The following is a 25491-nucleotide window of genomic DNA, read 5'->3' as shown; positions in this document are numbered from 1 at the left end:
ACCATGTGGTTGCTGGGAATTGAATTCAGGACCTCTGGAAGAGCAGTCAGCACTCTTAACCAGTGAGCCATCTCTCCAGGCCCCACATACCATAATCTTTATGTCTTAAGACATAATCTTATGTCTGCAGAGTAGGTAAACTTTTACTATTTCACTTCATTGAAATGCTGTACTTGTTAGTGGTCACACACTGGGCTGTCAGGTGCTGGAAACACTTGCACATGCTTTGTACAGGTCGGAATTGAATTGAATTTGAACCACAACACTAGTTGTGGAAGAGAGATAGTGTGTTTAATTCCCATCATATGCATGAGGAAATTGAGTTATGGAGCTCATAGGAAGTCCAAGAAGTAATAGGTAACAGATTAGAGTAGGATTCAAATCCAAGCTGAGTTAAATCTACTGGGCTTTCTCCTTTTACTTAGACAGGCTACACCAAGCATGGATGTAGCCACGATAGTCCTGAATGGGGCAGGCCTTGTCTTATGTCCTGGAAGAAAGGAAGAAAGAAGAGAAGAAATGATCTAAAGAGAAAAGAAATTTCCCTTTAGAAGAAAATTAGCTATGCTGAATCTAAGTTTTAAAGTTATATGGATAAATGTGCTTTGACACAGGTCTTCATTATTCCCGAAAACCTTGCTCTTCTTTCACAGAACTGCACTGCACTATGCTTGTGCTCATGGCCACCTGGGGGTGGTAACTCTTCTCATAGAGAGGAACTGCAACATTAATGCCTGCGATGACGACAAGTGCACGCCTCTCATTAAGGTAGAAAGACAATGGGCAATGGGTTCATATGAGACGGATGAGACACAAACGCTTGAACTTTTGCAGTGTGTAATGGTTAACACAGAAACTCATAACTCGTCAGAATGCAGAGGATAACTAAGTGACTGTGGAGGGCTCAGCCACAGACGGGACAACCTCATCGCACCCCTTCCCAGAAGGCTCAGGGAACGTCATGAGACAGAAGGCTGAAATGTCTCAAACCAATAGGAACAGGTTCCCTAGTGGAGAAGTGTTGAGTGGGAGGACCAGGGATGAGAAATTAGGGAGGCAAAAGCATAGCTGGGACCACAGGCGGTCTTGCATACGTTGATGACTTATTGCATAAGTTTACTGAGAAGTACAGCCTTACATATGCTATTTTTGGGGGTGGGGAGTGGGGAGTGGGGGTGGCACTAAACAGCCAAGGTCAGCAAGAACTAAGTCAATGTTGGCAAAAAGAACATGGGATACCTCAGACACAGATGCCTAAGGACTGATAACCAAAGTCCAGGAGGAAGACTTGGGTCCCCAGAAGCCACACTGGCTCCAGTCCTGGACTGTCCTGCCAAGTCCACGCCTGGACAAGGACACAGAACAAAAGGTCCCTTATTTCCTTTTGTCTTTTCATCAGAGTCTCTGAGGAAGTCTTGGTAGGTCTGGCTCCTTACACTGAAAGGTTGTGAAAGCCAGAGGTCAGGGAGGGTCAGAGTGAAGCAGTGTCTTCTGGCCATGACGGGACTCATGCACTCAGGAGCCCACAGCAGCTGGGATCCCCTGCCCAAGGCCAGAACAGATCAAGCCATTCAGAGCATGGAGTGGGGAAGGGGTACATGAGCCCCATCTTTAACTCAGGAGCTAAGGGCAATTGGTAGCTTCTGGGGAGGGGGAGTCAGCTTTCTCTAAGGGTCGACCACAGCCAGGTAGATGATGATACACCAGCAGTATATGGGTGGCACAGAGGGCAAGCAATGGGTTATTCAACAAACAAGCAAACAAACAAACAAACAAACAAACAAGACATGAAGTTGGGGAGTACAAGGAGGTGGGAGTGGATCTGGGAGGAGTTAGATAGAGGAGTTGGGGGTGAACATGATTCATATACATTGTATGAGATTCTCAAAGAATAAATATTTTAAAACCATGTATACTATTTAGACATGTTTACACACACCTTGGGAGACTGAGGCAGAAAGGTATTAAATTCAGGCAAGGCTGAACCACATAGGTGACCCTGTCTCAAATACAAGGTGACCCTGTTTCATTTTTAGAATGAAAAAAAAATGTATCTCATTTAATGGGAAGTAATTGACGAGACCTGTGGAGTACATATTTTCAGTTAAGTTGATGACTGTTTATTTATGTAAAACCCACAGGCCTCACAGCATCAGCATGGGGACTGTGTGGCTGCCTTGCTACAGCACGGTGCAGATCCCAGTGCTGTGGATGCTCTTGGAAACACTGCCCTCCACTATGCAGTGCACAGTGAAAACACGTTCATAGCTTCCCAGCTCCTTGAACACAGCGCAAACATTGAAGCCAAAACAAAGGTAAAAGCCACTCACTGTGATTTCCAGCCCTCTCCTGATATATTGCGTTCATAAAATATCAGCACACATGGCTCCAGTTTCTGCCACAGAAGCTCAGGCATTCACTGAATGAAAGGGCTCTGAAGGAGTTAATCACCAAAGGTATGGATCCTTTCAAAGGCTTTCAGAGGCTACAGGTTTCTTCGATGTATTCATAGCAAATAGTTGCAGGAACACTAAATTTGTTAAAGATAAAAATATTTTGCATATCTCTTCACTAAAGTTTTTCTTTTTTTTTGGTAATTAGTGTAAAACCACACAAGGAAAAAGTTTCTTATAATTGGGCTTTGTGACTGCAAAAGAGGACTTTATAGTAAATGGAAATTGTGTCTCAGAGATGAGGCCGAGTCAGGGAAAATGAGGATGGCAGTCAGAGGCCTGCAGGCAAAGGTGCAAACCCGATATGGAAGGGAAATGCAAAGAGACCGTTTAATTTTCCCAAGTTTATATGAGCAGATGAAAATGCTCTTTAATTGGGGAGACAGAACTCTTAGTTTGGTAAACCAAACCAAACCAAACCAAACCAAACCAATACTGAATTACAAAAGAGCCTAAAGATGCCCTAGCTTATTAATTAGAACAGAGAACCACTCTTATTACATCCTTTGTAATCAAGCTGGTCCTTCCATTGAGCTCCATAAAAGAAAACCCTACATGGGAACAGTGGCCCCTAGTACCTTCTTAAGCAGCTTGTTGCTCTCTTGCAGCTAACCTGACCACTCAGGGGTCAGTATTAAGAGTTTTATTGATTAACTGGCATTTATTTATTTCTGCCGTATAATTTGCCTAGAATAAAATAACTTTAGTTACTAAAATGTAGATTTTTATATTGTTATGGATTATTGTTATATGTGAGAATAAGATTTTATACTAGGGTTTTAACTGCTAAGACACAACCTTGCCACTTACAGTAATAAGCAATAAAACTTAATTAAACTGTCTTTTAATTGAGAGCAATTTCCTGAGAGGCACATTTGGAGCCAGATCACCTGACAATGGTATCTGGTTCCTGCCAACTAAAACTGAAGAGGCTCAAATGACTTTCCTCCCTAACCTAGTGCAAATATACTGGAAAACTTTGAGCACTCTCTCCCTGAAGCCCTTCCTCAAATATCGATACTCCCCACTAAAGAGCTGTCAAGTGTGGGTTTAAGTCAAGGGGACTTCTTTAATATTGGACCTATAATCATAGTTCTGTTTTAAGGGAATGTTCAGTCTCTGTGGTGGTCCTGGAAAACTACATATTTTTTGAAATACAAACTAAAGAAACTGCTCTGGAGAAGACAGTTTAGCTCATCCATCCAACAGAAGTAAAACCTTTGCTACCATGTTTTAGGATTAGGGCCATGGCGATGATAAAAGATAAAAGATTGCACCCCTGTCCTTAAGAAGCTCTCGATTTACTTGGGAAAAACCACACAAGCACAGTGAAGTGAACATTTTCCGCCCCAGTGAGAGGAACCGGACAGGAGGGGGCGTGGCAGGGCGTGGCTGGTTTGGTGGGTTAGAGAAGACTGGAGTTTGGAAGGAGGAGCAGTCTGTGGGGAGTGCAGCTGGGAGCGGAGGACGTTGGCCTGTGCTATTTTAAAATAATTTTTCATTCAGTTGAGAAATACATCATTTCACATGCTGTAAATTGTTTTTGTTTGTTTCTCAGGAGGGCTTCACACCACTTTCACTGGCTCTACGGCAAAACAAAGACCTGATTGGGGAACTTTTAATACAGAAGGGTGCAAATATACACACAGTGTTCCACCCAGACAGGTTCGGTTTGCTTTTCAACATTTTTAGTACTTTCTTAAATTCCTTACTTATAATCACACTACTCAAGTGACTTCAGTCTTAGTGATATTTAAAAAAAAAAAACATTTTTTTTATTTATTTTATTTTTATGTGTAAGAGTGTTTTCCCTGAATGTATGTGTGGACACCACGACTGTACTTGGGGTCCAGGGAGGTCAGAAAAGGTCCTTGGGTCCTCTGGGACTTTTGGAATGGGTGGTTGTGAGCAACTGTATGAGTGCTGGAAACGGAACCAGCAAGGAAGCAGAAAAAGACGGAGGACAGAGAAAGGGCAACGCACTCTTTACAGGTGCACCCACAGGGGCCTACTTCCACAGCTAGGCCTCACCTCTTTAAGAGACAGGTCAGCTGTACACACATATTAAAATTTTATTATAAGGCATAGAACTAATGCGTTTTGGGTGATTTAAATTTCAAGGAGACTTTAAGAAAAAAAAAGTAGCACTCTTCAAGGACTTTTCAGGCTTTGCTGCAGATACCTTTAGCAGTGGCCTTCGGATGTGGGTCTTAGAACACGTTCACAGCCTTCTCACCAACAGTGGTGAAGCCCAGTGTGGCGTCTAGGAAACCAAGACCGACAGCAACCCCTGAAATGTGCAGCTCTTAGCTGTAGCGGAAGGACTGTGCTGTCCTTTGAGTTTTGGCACACACTGTGAGCCATAAGGACTCAGCATTACACGGAAATGCTTGTGAGGCATAGAAACAGCCAGGTAGTGGCCTCACCACTCACTCATGAATGGACTATGAAGAGATGTTGCAGTTAACACAGTGTTTGAAGGCACCAAGAACGTGAGCTCACGATTTACAGAACCAGCCTCTTTGTAGACCGCATCACACTCAATGAAGGAAGTGCCTCCAAAGGTCATGACAGGGATAGAGCTGTGCTACCTGATGGACATGGGCAGATGAGTGAAGGAGGAGCACTAACTCCAGAGGCACACAAATACAAAGGCCACAGTTACTATAGCCACCAGAGCAGAACATAGGGAAGAACAGAACTCCTGTGTGTGTTGTGTGTGTGTTTGTGGTGTGTGTGTATGTGTGGTGTATGTATGTGTGGTGTGTGGGTGGCTTTGTTGTTATTTTAACCAAGGGCTGAATTGTTCACACTTCTTCTACATGAGAAGAAAAGTGAGGACCATGGCAGTTAACTGTTGAAGAACACATTAAAAGTTGTTGATACATTTCTAATGTAAGGTACATTATGAATTCAAAAACAGAATTAGAATACTTGGTAAATATTTTCATATAAATAATAAAATATCACTTTTTTTGTATGCCACAGTGGAGCAATACCCAAGAAACAGCAAAACCGAATATGTAAAAAAAATCCATGCAGAGCAGTGCAGGTAAGATTTTTATTTTGGATCTGAAAAAGAGTGAAGGTGAAATTTTAGTTGAATTGTTTATTAATTTGTTTTCTAACATTCTGGAATTCAGAATGTAAGAAATTATTTCTAAAAAATTGAAATGAAATTAATATGCCTGATAATATTGTTTTTTTTTAGTTTTGACACCTAATGTCTTTATATAAACAGGAAAAATGTTTCTAACCTAGTACATTATAGTTCCATTATCATAAGTTGGACTTGTCATAAAAATAAATTTTTCATTTAATTTTCATTCATTTTATTTCATTTAATTTTTATGATAAATGTAATATATTTTGCCCCTATGAAGTTCAGTGTCACTAATGTCACTATGCAATATAATGCCTTTGATCCCAGCACATGAAGTGGATCTCTGTGAGTTCAAGACCAGCCTGATCTGCATAGTAAGTTCTAGGACATCCAGAGCTACTCAGTAAGACCCCCGTCTCAAAAGAAAATACATCATCAACAACAAAACCCAAATGTCATTGTGTAATGAGATACAGTAGTCAAGCATTTTCATTAATATCTCCCAATGTCATTTAAGTTGTCTGCTTTTTGCTCTCTAAACATCCCAGTTTGGAACAGCATCTGCATATTGTCTGACTCTCATCTTAATCAGTTCTCATTTGCAGGTGACTGTGTTCTGCCATAACATATAATTGGCTCACTGAACAGTTTTAACAGTGTAGCTCCTCCCTCTTGTGGTATGTGCTCAGGATCGAACACAGGCATCAGTGAACTTTCTACATGAATCCTCATTAGGTCTACCTCCCATACTGGTTTCCTTGATGTTATTCTTAATCAACATAGGAGATGATGATGCATGGTTTACATGCTATGAAGCAAGATGTCCACAGCAGTTTGCCAGCTGAAGAGAAGCGTTGAGGAAATGATCGTATTTCAGAGTTGAGTCTGGCTAAGAGTCTAACAGTGGGGGGGGGGGACACTGCAGAGTTTGCTCTTTCAGCGACTGTCATTGCAGTGGCATCTTTGCTACTTGCCTTGCTTTCGGGAAGCACATCTTTCAGGGTGTGAAGAGTGTAGATGAATCTGAACGCTGTGCTTCACCAGAGCTGAGGTGAGGAGAGTCAGTTCTACCGCAGCAACACCAGTGGCTTCCTTCCATACTACCTCAGCATGATAGTATTGGACCTTTCTTTGTGGAGATGAGGATGGGCTGAGGCCTGCCATGCTACAGAGAGCAGTGCCCATAGATGTGATCTCCTGCAGCCAGGACTTTTACATTCTGAACAACCTCAGCTGAAACTGTGGAGGAAATCTTTGTCTTAGGTACATTCTCTTAGAATTGTTGCTAGTGCCATTAGTCCGGGGAAAAAAAAAAGAACATTATATTTTTCTTGACACTGTCAATCTGATTCTGCTAATGATATCATTTTCGATTAGTTTGATAGTGTACATTTAGGATTATAGTCATTGTATGAAGCAGCCTATCTTTAGTCATTCAGTCTTGATAAGTGTCTTATAATATTTGAAATGTACAATATTGGAAGTAAGAGCTTTTATATTAATTGCCTATCAACAGTCTAGTTAATACTCACTTTAGATAGTTTCTCAAAGGAACACATTATAACCAAGTACCGGTCTTATAAGTGTGATATTATATTTTTCTATTGTCGTTACAAAGATATTTTGCCTTTCTCCTTTGAAACAGATGACAGTACTGAACATAGCTCTTTACCCAGGTAGGAATTCACATATTTGGAAATATATTAAGTAATTGGAGAATGCATAGATAAGACATTAATACTTGTGTAGTGTAGTCTGGTATAGATACTATATCATATACTTAATGCTTGCTATGTCATGTAGTCATCACAGCAGATCTACAGACGATCTATGCCATTATAATGTATTTTGTACTAATTATTCATGGCAGCCTGCAGGCAGATGTGGTGGTGGAGGAGTAGCTGAGAGTTCTATATCTTGATTTGAAGGCAGCCAGGAAGAGACTGTCCTCTACAGGCGCCAGGAGGAGACTCTTTCACCCTGGGTAGAGCCTGAGCTTAGGAGGAGCCCTTAAAGCTTGTTACACAGTGACACACTTCCTTCAAGCAAGCTACACCTATTCCAATAAGGCCCCATCTCTTAATAGTGCAGTGCCACTTCCCACGGGTCAAGCATATACACACCATTGCAATGGATATTTCAGTTTAGTCTTCAGGTCATGTAATTTGTGCAGGTAAATTATTTCAGGCTTTGTCAATATTGGCTTTTGCTCTTTTGCATGGATTTATGAGTCAGTTTTCATTTAATCATGTGTTACAGATTGTGGTAATTGAAGATAGAACGTGCTCATTAAAAATTAAAGGTTAACGTCCAATTAAATAAATCAGGAAATACCATTTAACGTGTAACTAGTCTTTTCCCAGATTTTGTTAAAATATTCCAACTTACTCATTATTGTATGTCTTTACTGTGGAGGTCCTCCTGCATATTTGGACCTGATGGCCCCAGTTGAAAAACAGATGATAGTAATATTGATACTAAGATAATATTCTTGTAAGATTAATTTTCTTGCTCTACACTCTGCTTTTGTAGTGTTTTCTAAAATTCACAGTTGCCTTCCTATCAATGTTTCATGTGGAGAGTTGATTTGGGGGAAAATGTTTGTAGTTGTGACATGCATATATTTACTTTCATAAATTCTAAATGACTAGTAAGATACTTTTTAAAAAATTTATGTTATATATGTGAGTACACCATCTCTGTTCTCAGACACACCAGAAGAGGGCATTGGATCCCATTGCAGATGGTTGTGAGCCACCATGTGGTTGCTGGGAATTGAACTGAGGACCTCTGTAATAGCAGACAGTGCTCTTAACTGCTGAGCCATCTCTCCAGCCCCTGTAAGATGCTTTTGGGGGAGTGGTGGACAAATAAGAGAATAGATTGAGATGACAAACGGCTCAGTGGTTAAGAACACTGGCTGCTCTTGCAGAAGACCAGGATTGTTTCCAGCACCCACATGGTGGCTCACAACCATCTGCTACTCCAGTTGCTGGAGATCCCAAGACTTCTTTAGGCCTTTGTGGGCACCTGGCATATACATGGAGCACTTACATGTAGGAAAAATACTTATACACATAAAAAAATAAAAGAATGGGTGGTACATGTTTCTAATGTCAGCCCTCACAGGTAGAGGCAGGCAGATCTCTGTGAGTTCTAGGTCAGTCTTGTCTATATAGAGAGTTGCAGGACAGCCAGGGCGACATAGACTCTGTCTCAAAACAAACAAACAAACAAACAAACAAACAAACAATTAAACTAACAAACTAAAAGAACAACAACAACAACAACAAACAGAATGGGTTGAAACATACCCAGTGACTGGACATTTACGTAAGAAATAGTTCTTCCCACATAAGGCATGTTTGATATTTAATCAAGAATTACTTGGGTAAGTATACAGTTGAGTGTTTCTTTTTTTATGTGTTTGAGTGTGGTGTGTATGTGTGTGCACACACATGTGTATGTGATGTGTGTATGCATGTGTGTACATGGATGTAGAGGCTCAAGGCTGATCTTGGGTGCCTTCCTCCATACCATTACACTTCAGTTTTTAACACAGTATCATCTCTCATTGTACTTGGAGCTCACACTGTTTTTGGCTGGTTTGACTAGGCAGCCTGTTCTGGATCCTCCAGAGGATCGATCGGGTTTACAGGTGGGCCACTATTTCTGCCTAGCTTTCCTGTGGGTACTGGGATCTGAACCCCAATCTTTGTAGTTCATGGGAAGTGCTGTATCTACTGAGCTTTATGTAAAATGATTTGTAAATTAGCTAATACGTTTTTGCTAATACTCCCATGTAACTAAGTAAGTTCCAATGGAATAGGCAGTTATTGGCTTGGAATCTCTCTAGTGCCTTCCGCTTCACCGAAGAGCACAGTTGTGTCTTCCTCGACACCCTTATCTTACTAGAATACAGGTTTTAAGAGAGTGCCCCTATTTCTAGCCTTTTTTTTTTGTATTAAGCTAACACTGAAAAACTTGTGGAAATTCAAACATTTATAGTGAGTGTGCCTGGATGAGAAGCAGGTGTTATATCTGCTGGAACTGGAATCACAGACGGCTGTAAGCCTGACCATGTCAGTGCTGGGAACCCAACCTGGGTCCTCTGGAAACGTAGCAAGAGCTTTTAACCACTGAGCCAGCTCTGCATCTTCCATTCAAAATAAGTTAAATTTCTTATGATGTGATGAAAATTCAGCATAATAGTTGAAAATTATTAGTTAACTAATTTAGTTATTGAGTCATGGTTTCACTGTGTAGTTCTGACTGGTTTGGAACTCACTATGTAGACACACGCAGAGGTCCATCTGACTGTGGCTCCCAAGTGTTGGGATCAAAGGCATGTGCCACCACTTCCTGCTTTCTCATTCATTTGTATAGAGAAGGTACTTGGTCAATTTAGGACATGAAACCCTTAGTTTGGAAAAAAATTTACTGATTTGTAAAATGTCTTAGAAAAAAAAATGTGATGGGACCTTTGAGGACAAAGCTGGGGAGTGACCAGGTCACAATGACAGTGAACAAATACGTTATTGACATTTTATTGTTTTCTCAAAGTAATGGCCTTTCACATAAAAGATTAAAATCTGGTCTCCGTTCTCCAAGGTCTTGTTGGGGCGTGGGAGATATTTTTAATGTATTGTAATGAAGGTGCATTTTGAAGTTATTGTTCCCAGAGCTGTCACTACCGAAGAAAGTTACAGGGAGTTGTCAGCTAGTGACAGTTTTTTCCTTTGGGTAACATCTTCCTCAAGAGTAGGAGGGAAAGGCTATGTCTGAGAGAAGGGGACAGCAGTGATGTGGCTCTCTCTAGATCCCAGGAGACTGTGTGACAGTCAGCACCCTGAGAGAATCTGAGAGTGCTCTGAGGAGGCTGATCAAATTTAAATGGGCCTGGATATGGATGTATAAAGATATTCCCTTCAGCCAGTCGATTCAGCACTTGGGAGGCAAAGGCAGGCAAATGTCTGTGACCAGACTAGCCAGCTTGGTCCAGCGAGTCCCTGTCTCACCGTGATAGGACTTCAGGTTTCTGTCTGCCTGCTTGCCTTCCTTCCTTCCTTCCTTCCTTCCTTCCTTCCTTCCTTCCTTCCTTCCTTCCTTCCTTCCTCTCTCCCCCTCCCTTTCCTCTTTCTTTCTTTCTTTCTTTCTTTCTTTCTTTCTTTCTTTCTTTCTTTCTTTCTTTCTTTCTTTCTTTCTTTCTTTCTTTCGATTTATTTCATATATTCAGACACACCAGAAGAGGACATCAGATCCCACTATAGATGGTTGTGAGCCACCAAGTGGTTGCTGAGACTTGAACTCAGGACCTCTGAAAGTGCAAACAGTGCTCTTAACCACTGAGCCATCTCTCCCTTATCTCTTTATTTTCAATTTATGTATTTGACTAAAACATTTTGAATATAGAAACATTAAATAAAATATAAACTATATTTAATAAAATATAAACTAAAATGGACCATCTAGAGACTGCCATATCCAGGGATCCATCTCATAATCAGCTTCCAAACGCTGACACCATAGCAAGATTTTGCTGAAAGGACCCAGATAGAGCTGTCTCTTGTGAGACTATGCCGGGGCCTAGCAAACACAGAAGTGGATGCTCAGAGTCAGCTATTGGATGGATCACAGGGTCCCCAATGGAGGAGCTAGAGAAAGTACCCAAGGAGCTAAAGGGATCTGCAATCCTATAGGNGGAACAACAATATGAACTAACCAGTTACCCCCCCCCCAAGCTCCTGTCTCTAGCTGCATATGAATTAGAAGATGGCCTAGTCGGCCATCAGTGGAAAGAGAGGCCCATTGGTCGTGCAAACTTTATATGCCCCAGTACAGGGGAACGACAGGGCCAAGAAGTGGGAGTGGGTGGGTGGGGGAGCGTGTGGGGGACTTTTGGGATAGCATTGGAACTGTAAATGAAATAAATACCCAATAAAATACATTAAAAAATCTTTATAATTAAAGTATCTTTCCCTGTGTAGTTTTCAAAAAGATTTATTTTTTATTTTATGTGTATGGATATTTCACCTACATGTATAGCTGTACATCATGTTTGTGCCTGGTGCCTTTGGAGGTGAAGAGAGGGCATTAAATCACCCTGGAGCTGGAGTTACAGGTGGCTGTGAGCTACTATCTGGGTGCTGGGAATCAAACTCAGGTCCTTTGGGAGAGCAGCCAGTACTGTTTCCCACTGAGCCAGCTCTCCAGCCCGTCTGTGCAGTTCCCATGCTCTTGTTTATGTAATTAAGGCATGATTTAAGTTGAGTTCTTCTATTAAATGCTTGGAGCTGTGAGCAATGTAACAGTGACAGCCACTGGGTTGGAGGTAAGGGTAAGGGGCTCATTCCCACGGGCTTGAATTTGTCCTTTTCTATTATCGCTCACTCGTGCCAATTTATAGAATTAGTTCTGTTTCATGGTCTCTAATTGTCCTGAGGGCAGAATACTGAGGCAGAGAACAGAGTCTTACAAAATCCCCCGGTCTGCCTTAAGAGACTCGTCCTACCAAAAGAGAGCCTGTGGGGTAGTGCATACAAAAATAACTTTCTGCCTTACTTTATCTTAACATAGCCTATCAGTAAACAGCATGAAAGCTTTATGCATTGTCTTTAGTGGAAATGAGAATAGATGAGAATTGAACTTAACACAGACAGAGAGTAAAGATGCACCACACCCCTAATAATATGTAGCTTAAAGTAAAATCTAAGAGTTGGTTTCTTTTTTGATTTGTATTTATTAATTTTGGCTCTTACTCATCTGAAGCTTGCCTAATGGTTATTTAGTGATCTTAGGGAAAAGGACTAGTATGCATAGTCAGGGCTCACTATGATCAACGTAAGGTGAGCTAAAACTATTTTTAGATGAGAACCCCTTCATATATATATATATATATATATATATATATATATATATATATATATGACAGTTTCCACCTTTGGGTAACATCTTCCTCAAGGGGAAGGCCGTGTCTGAGAGAAGGGGACTGCAGTGATGTGGCTCTCTCTAGTTCCCAGGAGACTGTGTGACAGCCAATGCCACACACAAACACACACACACACACACACACACACACACACAGAGCTAGCTTTGGCTGTCTTGGAACTCAACATGGAGACTAGGCGCTTCTTTTGTAATATTAAAAGATTATCTAATTTAGTTGAGTGTAGTGGACCACAGTTTTAATCCCAGCCGTTGGAAGGTAAAGGTAGACAGATGTCTGTGAGTTCCAGGCTAGCCAAGCCTGTATAGTGAGACTCTTGTTAAAAACAAAGAAAGAAATAATTTACTTCTTTAAGTTTAGCACATAGCGGCATATCTATTCTAAATAACATTAGCAGAATTAAGTTTGTTACCTCATGGTCTCCTTCTAGTCTAGGCTGGGGTAAATTATTTTTACTTGTTTTTTTTTTTAATTATTTTCTAGTGCTAGAAATTGAACTTAGGGCCTCACAAGGGCTGCACCTCAGAGTCATATCTGCAGCCCTGTTTATTTCTTAATGATGAGCCAGTGGGTTATGAGTGGCTAAGCCAATATGAAGAAAATAACTGTGATATGAATTCATTTCTGTTTGTTCTGTGTCCACTCCCCTCAATGACTGGTAAGGAGGAAGTTGCTTTAAAAACCAGTACTCCAAGACAAAAAGCATCTAAAGCCAGGAAAACAAACCTACCATCCAACCATCTGCAAAAGACATCTCAAGAACAAAAGGAGAAAAAGAAATGTGATGCAGGACATAGACCTGTACATTCAGGATGTGCTCCTACGAAAACAGCAGAGGAAGCCCAGCAAGGGGAACAGCTTAATAAAGTCCTCAGAAACAAATTAAGGTTGTTTCCTCAACCCTTTGAGAAAGAGCCACCACCTAGCATCTCTAAAGCAAAAGCCCACTTGAAGGTAATTCCCCCTAATCTAAAAATCATGTGTCTGTCTGTCTGTCAGGGAAAAGATGCATCTGGAGAGACTGTCCCCATTGTATTGCAGATATTATTAAAAAAAAAAAAAAAANAACCCTCAGTCTTGAAAATACCCTGGCATCTCCCTCTTGTCCCCAGTCCCAGGTCACTTGTCACTTAGCCTTCTAAGGCTTAAGGAAAAACAGATTAGACTATGAGAACAACAACCTAGAATGAGAACACACTTTAAACATTTAAAAACGGTATTATTTTATGTGTATGAGTGTTTTGCCTGCTTATATGTCTGTGCACCATGTGTATGCAGTGCCCACAAAGGTCAGAAGAGGGCACTGGATTCCCTGCAACTAAAGTTGCAGGTGGTTTTGAGCTGCTATGTGGGTGCTGCGACTCAAACAGGGGTCCTCTGGAAGAGCAGCCAGTGCTCTTATCTGCTGAGCCATGTCTCCAGTCACAAATGAAGGCAATTCTATAACAATGCAGAAAATGATGATGATGATGATTTCTAGGGTACTTATAATTGGAACCGACATGTTTGATATATAAATGATAAATCTACAAACCAAAATATCACTAACTGAAAATTAGATATTAGATATAAGTATAAGCCTAGAAAGCCAAAAGGACAGTGGTTACACTTCATAATGTATCATGGGCCTGAAATAAAAGATGGCATATTCAGCTAATCTAAACCAAACTAGTACAAACCTGGGAGTAGAGGCTGTTACGTGGTAAAGGCAGTGCTCTTGGGAAAGCATGGTCCTAACAGGCAGAGTCAGGTCTTCTCTATTCTCCAACAGAGCACTGAGTGTTGTTTGTCTTCATGGCAGGGTGGTGGGGTGGGGTGGGGGAGTGCTTCCCATCAGCCACAGCTGTGCCACTCACACTTTTTTTTTTTTTTAAAACTTTTCTGTATGCTTGGGTATGAATGTTTTGCCTGCATGTATGCCTGTGCACCATATGCATGCCTGGTGCTCCCACTGAGGTCAGAAGGGATTGGATCCCCTGGAAGTGGAGTTTCAGACAGATGTGAGCCCCTGCGTGGGTGCTTGGAACCAAATCCTAGGACTCATAACTGCTGTGCCATCTCTCCAAGCCCCAAACTCACAGTTCTTAAATTTAGCTGGTTCAGTGGGTTTTCTGGGTAACCTGACTGAGTCAGCCTTATGGAAATTTATCAACCAATGGATAGTACCAATCCATCACTTAGAGTGCTCCTCCAGGCTTTGTTCACATAACTCCTGCTGTATGTAGCAAGCCATTACCTGCTGTCCCTCAGGTGTAACAGTCATGGTTAAGGAGTGAGAGGTCGGAAGGGATCTCCAGAGTCCATACTTGCAGCTCAGCTGCTCCCCTCCGCTGTGGGTAGTGGCATGCGTTGTTCATGCATTTCAAAGGCCACCTTCACTGATTTGCTACCCCAGGATCCCAGTGAGCAATTGTGAGCGACCACGAGGAAAGACTGATATAGAGCAGAAGGGTGAGGCTCCTTTTATTCCACAATCTCTTTAATGTCACAGTCTCTAAATCTGGCTATTAATGTAAAATCTATACTGGAGAGGATATACACTGTCCTTTTCTTGATATTTCTTCACATCACTAAGGAAGTGAATGTGTCAGGTAGCAAACAAACAAACAAACAAACAAAAGCAAACAAACAATAAAAAAACCAGGGCTGTTTTGTTTAGTTTAGTTTTGTTTTGAGACAGGGTTTCTCTGTGTAGCCCTGGCTGTTCTGGAACTCACACAGATCAGTCTACCTCTGCTTTCTGAGTGCTTGAATTAAAGGTGTGTCCACCATTGCTTAGCAGCAAAGGGCAAAAATTTAAAAGTCAGACAGAGCATGTCCCCTTAAGATTTCTGAAAATTCCTGGGTCTCTTACTCAAACAGAAGTGAAGCAGAGCTTACAAAATGTCAGTGGTCTGTACTGATAAAATTAAAACACAAATATTTGTGGACCATGGCACTGACTAGTAATAAAATAAATGAATCTATAAAACTCCATTTTAATGAACAGTAACACAGCCTGAATTCCCTTAAAGGTTGAAGAAGAGAGGAAGTACGGACTCCAGGAACCGAATGTAGCACTGGAGAACTCTGACGACAGAACAGCTTGTGCTGTTGCTTCTGCCTCTGCTGCTGCTGTAGCTGCTGTTTCAGCCTCTACTTATGCGGAATCTGCTTCCTCCTCTGCTTCGGCAGCTTCCACTTCCGCTGCTTCCGCCTCTGCTTCCGCTTCCGCCTCTGATGCCTCTGCTGCTGCTGCGGCTGCAGCGGCAGCTGCTTCTGCTGTGGCCTCCTCCAACGCTACTGTTAATGCTGTGGTCGCTGCTGCTGTCACTGCTGCTCTCGCAGCGGTTACTGCTATTGCTGACCACAAAGGCAATGAACCAACTCCTCAAAGGCACAGTGGGGCTACTAATGACAAGGATTTCGCACTTAAGGCAAAAAAAGAACATGATAAGTAAGACCATGACATTAGTTTAAAATAATCAATTTTGACTGACAAAAGAGACACTCATTTTGATGATCACATTGCTCTGTACTTTGTATAGCAATAGACAGACATTACCCACTCTCAGAAACGTTTAATAGTTTGATTCTATTTTCTAGTTATATTGAAAACAATGTTATATAAATATAACCATTGTAGCTGGCAAACACGAGGGAAGCCTTGTCTATGGTTAATGAATTCAATGACACAGAAGTCAGACAGTTGTTCCTGACCTAGAACCCAAGCCCACTCACTCCATTTCTTTCTTCCCTTTTTTTTTTTTTTTTTTTCGAGACAGGATTTCTCTGTATAACCCTGGCTGTCCTGGAACTCACTTTGTAGACCAGGCTGGCTTCGAGCTCAGAAATTCACCTCCCTCTGCCTCCCAAGTGCTGGGATTAAAGGCGTGCACCACCACCGCCCGGCCTCACTCCATTTTACTCAGAGTATCGGCCACAGTACCTCATGAGACACACAGATTAGCCTCCTGCTTTATCTCTGACTTGAACTAGGATTTTTCTGTCCTTGTCACTCTATCCCAGCCACACTGAACACTCAGGCATCTCTCTGAACTTGCAGGGTTTCTATCTCACAGTTGCCTGCCATGTTCTATTGTCTTCTTAGTTCTTGCTTACAAGCCATAGTCTCAGCATAGCCACTTGGTCCTGCTGGACAGTGCCCCTTCCACGGCATCCTTAACAGTACATAAAGTTTGTTTTCCTCCTCTAACATACTGTATGTCTGTCTTTCTGTCTCATTTATTGTTATTCCATGTGTACTTCAATATCAGAGTAGACTTTTCTCTGCTTACCACTGTGACCTCATTGGTTAGATAGTGGGTTAGCATACAGTAAGAAGCTACTCAATGTATATTTGTTGTATGAGCAAATGAAGTTTACCCTGCCTGATGTTGTTTTAAACATTAAAGTAATTTCACTTTTAAAAGTTTGATGTGCATCAGTTCCCAGGATTTTCATTTATTATCATTGTTAAAAATTTCTGGTGACCTTTTATAGTCACCACAGTAATAATTTTCCATATAGACAGAAAGTCCCATCCCTGTGGTTACTTATTCTTACTTACTTTTCTGCCTGTCTTTATGATAGTTTTATCTGTGGCAAATAAATCAAAGGGATAACAAAAGTCACTTTATGTATTAACAATGTAAAATATAAAGAGTAAATGAAGTAACAGCCATGTGTGGGAGTGGGAAAACCGTCCAGGAGGTCCCTGTTGTTATGCTAAGCGATGCTGTGGCAACAATTCAAGATACATCATCAAAGAGACTTCAGCTTCTCCCACAAGACATATTTGAAGTTTGATTGTCTGTGATAAGGGGGAGCTGTATTGGTCAAGCACAGGTCTAACATTGAATCCTGCTTAATTTGTAAAGTGTTCTGGGAATAGTGATACTAATAGACGTGCCAACTAGTTCCAACCAGTTAAGCAGGTTGATTTTTGGGAGGCATAGAGTTTAAAAGTGAGTAGACCAATCCCTGCAGCTCATGTTGAGAGTTATATTCATCGACATTTACTATGCTGCTCTGTACTACACTGTCATGTTTTAGAAGGAAGGCTTTGCTCTGAAGACATTTTTATTGGCTGTCATATTATATAGACTGTGCTCTTTTAAATGTAATTTAAATTAATAGTATATTTAAAACAAGACAAAGGTGCAGCACAAATCTAGTTATTAATATTATTCCCATGTCTAACATTCAGTCTTTGGCTGGGAAGATGGCTCAGGCAGTAAAATGCTTGCTGTGCAAGCAGGAGCTCAGATCCCCAGCACCCAAGAAAAGCCAGGCGTGGTAGGATGCTTCCACACTTCTAGGGGGAATACCGGCCAGTTGGTGCTGCCAATCAGTGAGCTTTGCTGTCTTAACAGATAAGATGGAGGAAGACACCCAGTGTTGGCCTCTTCTCTCCACCCTTTCACAGCTTGCAGATGGTGACTTCTAACCATCTGCATCGTGTATACAGGCAGCATGACATCCATCTCGGAGTACTTGTGGGTTTTCTGTTTTTCCTCTTAAGATGTTAGGATGCTATGCTCGTAGCTTTGTGCCTACATTCTGTTGTCTAAGTAGAAGAGTTTGCTGTCCTGCTTGTCCCGCTGAGCTCCTTTTTAAACATGTTACTCTTCTGTAAAGCCTTCCTCATGCCTAGCTGCATGTTCACCCATCAACTCCTCTCTTTGCTACCTGTTCTTATAGTTAGAAAACACATCTTTGATTGCCTTTAGCTGGGGCATTTTAATCTTTTTTTAAGTGAATAAATGAATTAAAATGTGGAAGATAGGACTTTATCCAATTGTTTTTTTAACCTTGGTTAGTAGAATTACTAAAAACAAACCAAAAACCAAAACCAAAACCCCAACACTGACGTTTATGATTCTCTTAAAGGAGAGAACCTGCCACGCATTTGATGGAAATGGGAGATTCCATGGCAACGTTTGAGAAGTGTGCTGCAGACACGAGTGCTGTGTTACTGTTGAAGCAGAGCTGTGCTCGCCAACTCCATCGGGACGGACAAAGGTAACAGGGAGATGCTTTGTTCCCTGTAAAGGAGTATTAACAGTGAGTACTTCTTATGGAAATAAAACAGCTGACTATAGTAGTCACTCAAAGCAGAGGGACACTCAGCTGTACCTACACTGCTGGAGAGCTGAGAGAGATTGGGACTGACTCACACGTACTCTTCATGGAAGCCCAACAGCTCAGAGAGTGTTTACTCAGAGAAGTATTAGAGGAGCGGATAACTGTGGAAGGATGTAAGATTTAGGTTTTTCTTATTAAAATGAATGCTGTGGAGTGTGGGAATTTGCATGCTTTTAGAAAGGAGAGGGAGATGAGTATGGGGAGATGTCAAACTTTACTTGTTTAACATTGGAATACACAGGCAGGAAAGCAGAAATGAAAAAAAAAAGTCTTCTTAAATAAAAAAACACTTTGGGCAGTAAAATGTGTCTGAATGCTCAACAAGATACAAGACCATTGTGGCCGTTGGAAAGAAAAGGATAGGCAAGTTTTCACAGTAGCAGTAGTTACAGAAGTTCACTGTGGGCTGTTTTACAGAAATCACATTTAAAAGACATTTAATAATCTAGCTATGGACTGTGTGACCAAAATGATGAAGATTGTTTATCTGATTCTGCCAGTTAATTTTAAACACAATTTAAAAATATAACTGAAAATCAATTATTTTGTTATGCTTGTCCACACTATATTAGTTAGGTGCTCAGCACACAAAGGATACTATGATATGTGTGTGTAGAAATCTGTCACCCAGGGTCTGGAGAGATGGCTCAATGGTTAAGAGCACTGACTGCTCTTCCAAAGGTCCTGAGTTCAATTTCCAGCAACCACATGGAGGCTCACAACTATCTGTGATGGGATCTGATGCCCTCCTCTGGTGTGTCTGAAGACAGCTACAGTGTACTCATTTAAATACAATAAATAAATCTTAAAAAATAAAACAAATCTTTGGGCTGGAGAGATGGCTCAGTGGGTAAGAGCGCTGACTGCTCTTCCAAAGGTCCTGAGTTCAAATCCCAGCAACCACATGGTGGCTCACAACTCTCCGTAATGAGATCTGACGCCTTCTTCTGGTGTGTCTGAAGTCAGCTACAGTGTACTTACATATACTATATATATGTTATTTTCTTTATTTACATTTCAAATGTTATCCCCTTTACTGGTTTACCTTCTGAAAACCCCCTTATCCCCTCCCCCTGCTCACCAACCCACCCCTCCTGCTTCCTGGCGCTGGCATTCCTACACTGGGGCATTGAGCCTTCTTCACAGGACCAAGGGCCTCTCCTCCCATTGATGACCAGCAAGGCCACCCTCTGCTACATATGCAGCTGGAGCCATGAGTCCCACCATGTGTACTCTCTGCTTGGTGGTTTAGTCCCTGGGAGCTCTGGGGGATACTGGTTAGTTCATATTGTTGTTCCTCCTATGGGGCTGCAAACCTCTTTAACTTCTTGGGTCCTTTCTCTAGCTCCTCCATTGGGGACCGTGTGCTCAGTCCAATGGTTGGCTGGCACCCTCTTCTGGTGTGTCTGAAGACAGCTACAGTGTGCTTACATATAATAAATAAATCTAAAAAAACAAACAAAAGAAATCTGTCACCCAGCTGGGCAGTGGTGGTGCACGCCTTTAATCCCAGCACTTGGGAGGCAGAGGCAGGCGGATTTCTGAGTTTGAGGCCAGCCTGGTCTACAGAGTGAGTTCTAGGACAGCCAGGGCTACACAAAGAAACCCTGTCTCGAAGAAAGAACAACAACAACAACAACAACACCACAAGAAATCTGTCACCTGTGTTAGTTCTCCAGGCTCTGACCTGTCTTTGAGTAGCCAGGACTCTATCGGTCTTGTCAACATTTGCAAGTGTTTACCGAGCTCTTGGTAAAGTTGGGTATTTAGAGTAGGCCTCTTGTCCTTGGAGCTTCTGTTTAGAAAGGTGGGGGTGGGTAGTTGTTGGTAACTGGCGGTTTGAATGAGAATAGCTCCCATAGGCTCATGTATTTGAATGGCTGGTTTCTTCTTGTTGGTGGACTGTTTGGGAAGGATTAGGAAGTGGACCACTGGGGCTGGGCTTTGTAGTTTCAAAGTCCACATTAGACCTGATCTCTTTTTCCGGTGCCTGTAGCTCAAATGTAAGCACTTAGCCGCTGCTCTAGCCCAGGCCTACCTGCCTAATGCCATGCTCCCTGAAATGATGGTCATGGACTGACCCTCTGAAACTGTAAGCAAGCCCCCAGCTTAAATGCTTCCTTTTATACACTGGCTTGGTCATGGTGACTCTTCACAGCAATAAAACACAATTGAGACATTTTCTTTAATGATACTTACATATGATTGACATACAAATGATAGCCTCACATTAAACTATTAGGCATGGAGTTCTTTAGTGACGTAGTAAAAGACCTTCAGCTAGCGAGCACACTGGGTAACCATCCTGTCGTTTCTGTTCTTTTCATAACTGATTGAAATGCAAGTCATCTTAGCTTTACATTTTGGTGGGGTTTGGGTCCAGGCAGGGATTTAATGACTGTTCAAAAGTAAACTTGACAAGCAAGCAGAAGGGAGTATTTTGGGATTACAACATTCTAAAGTAGAGAGTGCTCATTAGTGTCCTCGACATCTGCTGCATGCTGCTGAACAAACACTTCTTGAAAATTTAAACAAACCACCGACTTGATTAATACTTCATGTTGAGAATTTTTTTAGAAAGAAAATTTTTAGCTTGCTGAAAGTTGGTTTTCCAGTCTCCCAAGTTTAAAGCTTTGAAAAATTTCAAAAATTGTGCAAAATTCAGAAGTAACTATTTATAAATAAAAATAAATGATAATTAGATTAACCTGCTATTATATTACTTAATAACACTTCTGTAATGCCAAAGTTCATGGGACTGGATTCTGGGTCGACCACCAACCGGCTATATGTCTGTGCCCAGGTCCTTCCTTTGTAAAACATCTGCTATGTTCCCTGCCTCAAAATTATGGAGGACTTTTTTTTTTTTTTTTTTTNANTTTAAAAAATTTTTTTTTTTTTTTTTTGAGACAAGATTTTTCCATGTAGCTCTGGCTGTCTTGGAACTCACTACATAGGCCTGGCTGGTTGTGAACTCACAAGACATCCACCTGCCCTGTTTCTCAAGTGCTGGGAGCACAAAGGTATGCTCCACCATGCCCAGCTATGGTCATTCTTGTTGTTGTTGTTGTCGTCGTTGTTGTCCTCCTCCTCCTCCTCCTCCTCCTCCTCCTCTTCCTTCTCCTCCTCCTCTTCCTTCTCTTCCTCCTCCTCCTCCTCTTTCTCTTCCTTCTCTTCCTCTTCTTTTAGCAATTGCATATAAGGTCAAGAGAAAGCTAACTCCTAGTGTTGTTTTTAAAAAGGGTTTCCTAAGGGATTAAACAATATTTTCTAAATGAGTTTTAGTGCTCATGAAAATTTGCTGTTGTGTTTTTATTTTATTATTTATTTAAAAAATTAGAATTGGATTTATACCTCTTATTCATGTTCTGCCTGCCTGTATGTATGTATGTATGTATGTGTACCACATCTGTGCTTGTCAACTGTGGGGGTTGGAAGAGGGCATCACGGTCTCTGGATTTATAGTTACAATGGCTGCGAATCACAATGTAGATACTTGAAATTGAACTCATTGTTGCCCTCTGTAAGAGCAACAAATGCTCTTAACCTCTCAGCTGTCTTTCCAGCCCTGATTTGTTTTGTTTTGTTTTGTTTTGTTTTGTTTTGTTTTGTTTTGTTTTGTTTTGTGACAGGTTTACTTGTAGCTGTGGTGGGCACAGAACTCACTATATAGACCAGGTTAGCCTCAAACTCACAGAGACCTGCCTTGTCCTTTCCTCCCGATTGTTTGGAGTAAAGGCATGTACCAGTATGCCCAGGTCTGGTGTATTTTTAAAGAACAAAGCAAAAAGAATTGGTATATTTCTATCAAATAGTAAAAGTAATGTCGTGTCTCCCTCTTTCTTTTGGTAATCAGAAAGTCTTGACTAAAGTTAACTGTTGGTCATGATAATAATAGAATCATATGTTCCTTAAGTTTATTTTCAAGCCCTCTGGTAGAAATAATTGTATTTTAAGTATCCTATAACAGTCACGGACAGGGTAAGTTTACAACTTCAGATTGTTATATGTAAGGAAAATATAATTTGCATTCAAAATATTTCCTAGTCACCTGAAATAAATTTGTGTTTCTTTACTTTTTAAGCCCTGCAAAGAGCACATCTAAAGAAAAGCACGAGGTACTGTAATGGAATCATGAAAAACAGTTTGGTGGCGGGAGCAGAGCAAACCACAGAGAGCCTTGAGCAGCTATGTGGCCACGCGGGGGAGCTGCTGAGCCTCCCACCTGCACCTCTAGTTCTGAGCAGTGGTGTAGAGACTTAACAACCTTGTAATACCCCATGGGCTCAGTGCTGCTCACCCTAGGCCTGCCACTATGTGGATCCTGGAGGGACTAGAGGACTGGATGGTTTCCAAAGCTACTGCTTGCCAGCAAGACAGCAAGGTCATATAGGGAGTTGTGCAATCAGATGTTGCAGTGTAAGGAAAGTTTAAGGTTTCCACAAGAAGAATGGCACACTAGTATGCCTGACTGCTGATGAGAGGAACCAGGTTTGCTTTGCCCTTCAGGAGATGGAGCAACTATGGAGCCTGATGTTGGTGGAGGGAAAAGGGGTGTGGAGGCTGTTCCAATTCAAGCAATCACACACAGTAACTCTTGCTGTGCTGGCTATTTTCATAACAGCTTTGCACAGCAAGAGTCATTTGAGAGATGGCAAACTCAGTTGAGAAAATGCCTGTAGGGGTTGTGGTCCTGGGTCCTATAAGAAAGCAGGTTGAACAAGTTATAGAGAGCAAGCCAGGAGGTAGCACCCTTCCATGGCCTCTGCCTTAGCTCTTGCTTACAAGTTCCTGCCTTGTTTGAGTTCCTACATAGGGAGACCCTGTCTCAAACAACCAGAAAAAAATTTAAAAGATAATATAATCTGCTATAAAAACATAAATTAAAATACATGATAAAATTTCAAGAGAAAAAAAGAATCTTTTGTTATATAAAGACTTGTTTTTGAAAAAGAAATGAAAGGACAGTAACTATCCAAAAGGCACCTTCTGACAAAATTCCATTTCAGAAGTACCTGTACGTCTACACACACACACACACACACACACACACACACACACACACACACACACACTTATCTATCTATCTATCTATCTATCTATCTATCTATCTATCTATCTATCTATCTATCTATCTATCTATCTAATGTGTGAGTGTTTTGCCTGATGTATGTATATATTCCCCATGCATGTTGGGCCCTGCAGAGGTTTGAAGAGGACATCAGGTTCCCTGGCACTGGAGTGACAGATGGTTGTGAACTAGTTTGTAGGTGCATGGGATTCAATCCTGGGTCCTCTGCAAGAGCAGCCAGTGCTCTTAACTACTGAGCCATCTCTCCAGCCCAGTATCTTTTAAGATAAAATATTATCACATCCATACTAGTCATATATGGTGTAAACATTTTGGGAATACTTGGTGGTGTTTATTTTACAGGCCAAGAAGCAAATCAATGGTGTGGAGGGCCTGGAAGATGGGACTCTGCCGCGTGAAGCAGCCTCAGATGACTGTGAGTTGCTGTGTCCTAATGATGAACACGCTTTGTTGCTCAATACACGAGCTGGCATGGAGTGTGATATCAAGTGCAAATGGGAGGGCTTTGTGTGTGACTTGTACTAACAAGAACAGACTGAGCAGCACGCCACACAGAACAGTGAGCTGTTACAGTTCCTGCTCATTTTACACATGCACTCGGTATTAAAATAGTGTCACTGTGGTCACCCCCATTGCACTTTTCTCATGGTGTATGACATCTTTTCTTGGCTATTTATTCTGTCCCTTCACCATGATTAGGTCAGGTTGACCATGGTCTCAACCTGGAATACTGTAGCAATGATAGAGCTGGTCCCTGCTATCCCTGCCTCCTGAACCACGATCTCCTCTGCAAGTATTAACTGTTTTTCAAGAATCCACACCTACATAGAGAGACTCTGCCTCAAACAAAACAAAACCCAACAGGATATAACCATTCATTCTACCATGTCCTTCATACAAACTTACAATATTAAATGTGATTTTTTTCCCTATTAGCTTATTTTCTTTAGCAAATAGACTTTTCACCTTTAAAGAAATTAAGTTGTTTTTATTGTTGCTTTTCAAAACTTCAGTGTATATTCAGGATACATTCATTATCACACACACACACACACACACACAATGACTTTCTCCTTGTTTCAGGCTTGAATTTGATCCTATCTGGCTTGTGGTGGTCCTTCCTAGGGTGTCCTGCTCACTTGGTAGCACTGTTGCAGTCCCATTAAGCCACACCTCATCTCCCTATGCATCCTACTCACCAGTGCATACTACTCACATAGAGTCGTTGGTGTCCTTTGGACATCTTCCTGCATGTGAGTAAGATGTTGTAATGTCCTCTTGCACTTTCATTGTATTTTTTTAATCTTTTTTTTCTTTTTAAAGATTTATTTATTATACATAAGTACACTGTAGCTGTCTTCAGACACACCAGAAGAGGGCATCAGACCTCATTATGGATGGTTGTGAGCCACCATGTGGTTGCTGGGATTTGAACTCAGGACCTATGGAAGAGCAGTCGGTGCTCTTACCTGCTGAGCCATCTTGCCAGCTCTGATTGTATTTTTACCAAAAAGAAGCTGGCTGTTTTTGTGTTGGCCTATTCTGTCTTGTAAACTGTAGTGCCCTTTTTAAGACTTTATACTCATGTCACGCTTCTGACTTTTCTAGTTCTGTAGTAGTGAAACAGTCCTGACTTTCCTGTTACTGCTGTGCTTGGGGTCTGGAGACTCTTTTGGCTATTGTAGATGTGCTGTCTGTCCCTCCCTTCCTTCCTTCCTTCCTTCCTTCCTTCCTTCCTTCCTTCCTTCCTTCCTTCCTTCCTTCCTTCCTT

The 25491-nt window shown here is 41.4% G+C and overlaps 1 protein-coding gene across 1 annotated transcript in view; it reads left to right on the top strand.

The window, feature by feature from the left end:
* LOC110309629 (ankyrin repeat domain-containing protein 26-like) overlaps window positions 1-25491 on the top strand; it is a 52772-nt gene that overhangs the window by 1464 nt on the left and 25817 nt on the right. The window contains exons 2-10 of the mRNA XM_021182364.1: window positions 654-768; window positions 2142-2315; window positions 4012-4118; window positions 5442-5505; window positions 13166-13456; window positions 15517-15938; window positions 18374-18505; window positions 22713-22746; window positions 24063-24135. Of these exons, the coding sequence (XP_021038023.1) occupies window positions 654-768; window positions 2142-2315; window positions 4012-4118; window positions 5442-5505; window positions 13166-13456; window positions 15517-15938; window positions 18374-18505; window positions 22713-22746; window positions 24063-24135 (1412 nt within the window). The remainder of the gene's footprint in view (window positions 1-653; window positions 769-2141; window positions 2316-4011; window positions 4119-5441; window positions 5506-13165; window positions 13457-15516; window positions 15939-18373; window positions 18506-22712; window positions 22747-24062; window positions 24136-25491) is intronic.

Source organism: Mus caroli, chromosome 14 (genome assembly GCF_900094665.2).
Source record: "Mus caroli chromosome 14, CAROLI_EIJ_v1.1, whole genome shotgun sequence".
Classification (NCBI taxonomy): domain Eukaryota; kingdom Metazoa; phylum Chordata; class Mammalia; order Rodentia; family Muridae; genus Mus; species Mus caroli.
The sequence above is the reverse complement of the archived record's forward strand: the minus strand, read 5'-3'. Positions and strand labels throughout refer to the sequence as shown.